The 6,436-nt window shown below is 41.7% G+C and overlaps 1 protein-coding gene across 1 annotated transcript; it reads left to right on the top strand.

Moving 5' to 3' along the window:
- LOC109834717 (equilibrative nucleotide transporter 3-like) lies at window positions 2,263–6,131 on the top strand. Its single transcript, XM_020402742.1, has 5 exons — window positions 2,263–2,332; window positions 4,802–4,974; window positions 5,047–5,207; window positions 5,538–5,796; window positions 5,903–6,131. The coding sequence occupies exons 1-5, from the start codon at window positions 2,263–2,265 to the stop codon at window positions 6,008–6,010; spliced, it is 771 nt and encodes a 256-aa protein (XP_020258331.1). The 3' UTR covers window positions 6,011–6,131.

The following is a 6,436-nucleotide window of genomic DNA, read 5'->3' as shown; positions in this document are numbered from 1 at the left end:
CAGAGTATAATTCTGGGGAATTTTATCCCGAAGCCTAAGAAGGGGTAAGTCAGCGCCTACCACGCGTTGTCGGGTGTCATATTTCCGTAAGAAATGGTGAAGCCTATGTATTCAAAATCATAGCACTAAGTCTAAGAGAATTAACTCTCTTAGCACAACGTTACATGTGAAACGGGCTTTAATAATTCACATGCTAGCCCGATTCAAACGGTAATCGGTAAAGGCACGCCAAACCCGTTGAAGGCTGGGGGTTTGCCAAAAATCCTAAGTCTACGTCTAACACGCGTCGCCGGTTTAGTCTTTTACCGATTGAAAAAGACACCAGAGTCTAAGTCTGGGGAATTTTATCCCGAAACCTAAGAAGGGGTAAGTCAATAGCACTAAGTCTAAGAGAATTAACTCTCTTAGCACAACGTTACATGTGAAACGGGCTTTAATAATTCACATGCTAGCCCGATTCAAACGGTAATCGGTAAAGGCACGCCAAACCCGTTGAAGGCTGGGGGTTTGCCAAAAATCCCACAAGTATTATGGTTGATTATTCCATACGGAGTAAGACATCATAATAAATGAGACATAATGAATGAAAAAGACATATTTTCTATTAATAAAATTGAGTTTGCAGGTACAAGAGTTACAATCAATCTACATGAAGTTTGTGACTACGGACTTGCTGTTCAAGTTTAGTCAATTCCTCTGTATAAGTTCGCTCAAGCTCACACTGCAATGCAACCTTGAAGGATTCCTCGGTGAGGGATAATGTTTTCGCAGCCTCTTGTTTGATCTTGGCTAACTTCTATTTCGAGAGATCTAATTTTCCGGATATCACAACTTGTGAACGCTCCAAGTCATCCTTCGCCATCCCCAAGATAGCCAAGGCCTCCATTTGATCCACCCGACTTTGTTGCGTTTGAATCTCAAGTCCAGCCGAAGCCCGAGTGTCGTGCCATGCTTGTAGACGAGATTCCATCCAAATGGCTATGTACGTTGAGCTACCAGCAGTCTTCAACTCTTGTAACCGTCGGAATTCGCGCTCCAGCTGGTCCAAAGCGTCAACATGGCTAATCTGTAACAAAGATCAACAACACAGTCAGATCAAGAATCAAGATATATGAATCAGAGCTTAAAAGGGAAATTGTGAATCTTCAACTGAAATTCTACAAGACGGATTTTTTCAGTTAAAGGTCCAATTAAACCTATACGGCATCCTCTATTCAAGTTAAAGTGAGAGGAAAATCAAATATACAAGTCAAGCAGACTGCGCCTCCTACATAATTCACGTGCGTAATCAAGCATGAAAGTTCAAGGGAAAATCAGGTTAAAAGTCACAGGGTCAAACATGCAGACTTGCAAGCTCACAACCTCATTCCTTTGTTGATGAATTCATTATTTCCTTTGATGAAGATAATTAAACCTTCTGTTCATCTCCTCACAAGCTACCTGGCATAAAAAAGATAGAGGTCTGTTCTACCTTCTCCATAGATCATTTAAAGCACACGGAAATAAGAGGCAAATGCCTAGAAAGAGTCTAAATGGTGACTTGGGCAATGTTTGTTGGCATAAAATTGGCGAGACTAAACCAGTGTGCGTAAATGGAGTTCAGAAAGGTTCGAAAACAATTATAGTTCTATACATAAGCATATCAGGTGAAGTCTAGGCAAGATGACAAGATGGCACATGATCGTGGTCTAAATAACACTGCAGGCACAGAAGAGAAAGTTGCAGTTGCGCCAAGATTATGTGGAATTGAAAGTCATGCACAAAATTTCAATTCAATCTCTATGGAAGTGCCATGTCAGGCTAAAAACAAAAATATATATACTTATGCTAAAGCCTCAGCAGCAAGAGAATAATAACTTAGCATATCCTAAGCATGTGCAACAATAATCTCATTGTGGACTTGAAGGGGAACAGATTAAATCAACGATCAACCATGAAGAGGAAATTCGGCCATGAACAGTAACTTTTGGCCATGGACAGTGGAAATTTCGGCTAACCAAGAGTTTCAGCCATCAATGTCAGTTCTTTACACAAATTCATGTAATAAAGATCAAGAAAATCGGCCATCATCCTAAGATCAAGTTTCGGATTTTCCCCCAATTTTAAGAGTTAGGGTTTTCAACTACCAAACCAAAATCCATGAGTTCAAAGGCAAGAAATCAAAACTGAAATCACAAGAAGCCATGGAAGAAAACTTACCCAAATCTCAAGAAGAATAGAGCTTGAAGAAGAAGAAAATCCCAAACCCTAGCTTTTGGGAAGATGGGGATTTCGGCCAAAGATCAGAAGCTTGCTTGGAGGCTTAATCTTAGCAAAGATGAAGGATTTAAAGGTAGGGGAGTCGGATCTCTGTTGGAACTCTGGAGCTAGAAGAGTTCTTGAACAAGTGAAATGGGGAAGATGAAGTCTTGAAACCGAAGTTGAAGAAGAAGGAGAACAGAATCGGGATTTTATTTTTTTCTCCCCCCCCTCATCCGACCCGCGTTCCGCGGGTCGGATTCATGTCCGACCCGCGTGCTCGCGGGTCGGATTAATCCGACCCGCGATCACACAGGTCGGATTAATCCGACCCGCGATCACGCGGGTCGGACCCAATTCAGTGTCCGTTTTGCAGTATTTTCGTCCGTTTTCGTCCGTTTTCGAAATTTTCGAAGCTTAACCTCATCTCCCGGACAATTTCACGGTGTTTTTGCACATATTTGGAATGTTCAGAGTTCGACTTCATTTCCCGGATAATTGAGCGGCATTTTCAGTCAGATTGGGAATTTTCGGAGTTCAATTCCGTCTCCCAAATAATTGCGAGATATTTTCGTCTATTTCCAGAATATTCGAGGCCCAATTTTATATTTTGGGTGATTTCGTGATTTTTCACCTATTTTGGAATATTCGGGACCCAATTTTATATTTTGGGTGATTTCGCGATATATTCGCCTTTTATCGGAATATTCAAAATCCGAACTCCAACGGGTATATGAGTCTAAACTGTTTACCATTTTTGACAGGAAGTTCCTAGAGAATATTACAGATAATAATTCTTAAGGATAACCTGGCAACCTCCGGCGGGTACACGAGGTTAAACTGATTCCCGAAACTCCCAGGAGTACACGAGTATAAACTGGTTCTCCTCAGGTTAACGCGAAACCCTAAGGTCAACGCCGGTCAACGCGTAGCCCTAGGTCAACGCCAGTCAACGCGTTGCGATGAAAGTCAACGTCGATCGATTCGAAACCCTAAGGTCAACGCCGGTCAACGCGTAGCCCTAGGTCAACGCCGGTCAACGCGTTGCGATGAAAGTCAACGCCGATCGATTCGAAACCCTAAGGTCAACGCCGGTCAACGCGTAGCCCTAGGTCAACGCCAGTCAACGCGTTGCAATTGATCCAAAAGTCAACTCAATGACATATCAACAAAAAAAAAAAAACCCACTCACTAATTCCGGTTCAAGGCTTCAACAACGGTCAGACGATAAACGCAGTACCGAGAAAATCTTAGCTATTCGACAAAATACAGAATACGCTAAAATATGGAGAAGTCAAGAATCGAAACCATCTGTAGGTCCTTTAACACCGACTGAAGGTGGGGATCCATCATATCCAAAGCGTTTCAGACTCCTCTATAAAAGAATGAGGCTGAAACACTTTGGAGGGGGTATCTGTAGGCGTCTAAAATTGTCTACGAGAGCCCATGGTCCGACCCGCGCAAGCGCGGGTCGGACTGATCCGACCCGCGCAAGCGCGGGTCAGACTTGTCCTGCGCGCACTGTTTCGTCCCGGTTCGGTTTTGGATGGTTTTTCTCGAGATTTGTTGGTTCCAGGGGTTTCTAACTGACCTGATATCATCCCCAAACGTGGTTAGGCTGTTGTTAACTGAAGATAGAGCCAAATCACTTGTTCTCATCCAAATAACCGCATTCGAGGCCCTATAAATACAAGCCTAGGGCCTCTTTGAAGGGGGGCGATTGATTATCAAGACGAGGAGGTGCTGCCGGATTGTGGAGTCAAACGAGCACGAATTTCAGCGAGGGTTGACAGATCTTGGCGAGTTCTTCGGCATAAAGAAGGAGAGTTCGAGAGATCCGACGCCCGTTCCCGTCCGTCCCTTGAGATTAGGCTTGGTCTTAATCTCGAGAAGAGCCCTGATTTCGCTTGGTCGATTTCAGCGCTTCAAATCAAATACTTCCTCGGCGAAGGCGAAGCTCTGCCAAATTTTTCATCAACCGGATCCAGATCTAAGGCGGTCCACGGATAAACCCCGGCACAGGCAAAGATCCCACGCAAGCAGAAGACCGATAAACGATCTCTGCGTTTGTTTTGACGAGAGTTGTAAACTTTTGTTTTCATTGTGTAAAAGTCTTATAAAAAGACAATCTTTTTTTGTTTTCATTGTAACGATTGAAGTTGTAATGAATACCGCAATGAATACATCAATTTTCGACGCAAACATATATATATTATGCATAAATCAAGAATAAATCTAACTAGATCCAATAAACATTTACATATATGCATAAGGCCTCAATTTGTCACACATGTATACAAAAAGCATCACCATTTACATATCTGTATAGACATCTTATCTGTTGTTAGCGTACATGTTCTTAAGAAATTACTGCAATTTCTCTGTTATATAAATAATGTAGCTTGTTACAGTTTGCTCTGTTCCAAAAGAATATAATATCTGTTTATCTTTTTGAGAATTTCTTTTCTCCTTAATATACTGAACACGAAGTACAATATTTTTCTTCAACTTATACACTTGAAACTTTTCGGTAGTAACCAACCTTATTACTGTATTATTGCAGTGCTGTTCTTTGGAATCTCAGCATTTTGGGAGCTGCTTTGTGTTCTTCTCTATGCATTTGTCTTTCCCAAGCTGCCCATTGTCAAGTACTATCGATCCAAGGCAGCTTCAGAAGGATCACAAACAGTTGCAGCTGACCTAGCTGCTGCTGGCGTCAGAAAGCAAAACACAGAAGTTTGTACCTCTCTGATAGGCTTTACTTCTGATAGATCAAGATATTATGCTAATTATATTAAATTGTTGCAGGTTGAAGAAGATCCAAAACATCTAGACCGTTTAAGCAATAAGCAACTAATATTACAGAACATAGACTACGCACTTGATTTGTATCTGATATATGTTCTGACATTGTCAATATTTCCTGGATTCTTGTCGGAAGATACTGGATCACATGGCTCGGGCACATGGTAATTGCTTCGTCCTTCAATTCCTAAAGGCTTAGTTGCAGATATATCCCCTGTATTGTTGTAGCCATTTACCTCCTTTTTTTTTAATTAGAGTTTTACAGCCCCTGAACTTCACAGCACTACTTTTTTGCTTCAATCTGGATGAAAATTTAATCTTTTTGCGGTTTAACTGAGGGCAAAAAGATATTCTATACATGATTCCTACGGGACATCTAAGTTCTATTAAAATAGTCTAGGGGCATGGGGGTATATATATGCAACTTGACCCATTTCTAATTGAAGAATGCTTTATCTTGCGATCCTAAGTTTTCTTGGTGGTTTTTTTATCAGGTATGTTCTCGTCTTGATTGCTATGTACAACATATGGGACCTTGTTGGGAGATACACACCTCTAATAAAATGCATACATATAACTTCACGCAAGGGGCTCATGGTAGCAATCCTTTCTCGTTTCTTATTCATTCCAGCATTTTATTTCACGGCTAAGTATGGAGACCAAGGTTATATGATTATGTTGACGTCATTGTTGGGGATAACTAATGGTCATCTTACAGTTTGCGTTATGACAGAAGCACCCAAAGGCTATAAGGTTAGTTGAACTAAATTCTAACTTGTCCATATTGAAAACTAATTAAGACGATGATGATTTGATTATATTTTAATGGGCATATATATGTCGCGTTTTGTTTGTGCAGGGACCTGAGCAGAATGCTTTGGGGAACTTGCTCGTCTTGTTTCTTATCGCGGGGTTATTCTCAGGAGTAACACTTGACTGGCTGTGGCTCATAGGCAAAGGCTGGTGATCTTGCAGTGGTTTGAACTTCTAATGGTCATCATATAAATAAGCGTTTTTCATGTGGTTTAGTGATAAGGTAGGTGTATTTTTTTCCCATTAAAGTTGAAATGTGGAGAGTTTATTTGACTGAGTACTGTGAATGAGAAGTACATGGGACCCACCCATGTGATGTTCTCAAATCTCTTTGCGTGAAGAGAGTTCACGTGACCGCAGAGACCGGCGTAAAAGAAATTGTGGTGGGGGCCAGCGGACACGTGAAGACTTGAGGAGTCCTTTTCTTTGCAAATTCTGGCCCACCCGAAGTCTATTCCTGCGCCTATAAAGAGTGTCTCTAGGGCTTGGTGCAGGTGTGCAGGAGGCGGTGAAAGGTGGATTTTTTGCGGCTGTACAAAGGGTTGGTACAGGAGCTCCTTTTTGCGGTTGATTTGCGTGC

Source organism: Asparagus officinalis, chromosome 3 (genome assembly GCF_001876935.1).
Source record: "Asparagus officinalis chromosome 3, Aspof.V1, whole genome shotgun sequence".
NCBI lineage: Eukaryota > Viridiplantae > Streptophyta > Magnoliopsida > Asparagales > Asparagaceae > Asparagus > Asparagus officinalis.
Note: the sequence above shows the minus strand (reverse complement) of the source record. Positions and strands in the feature narration are given on the sequence as shown.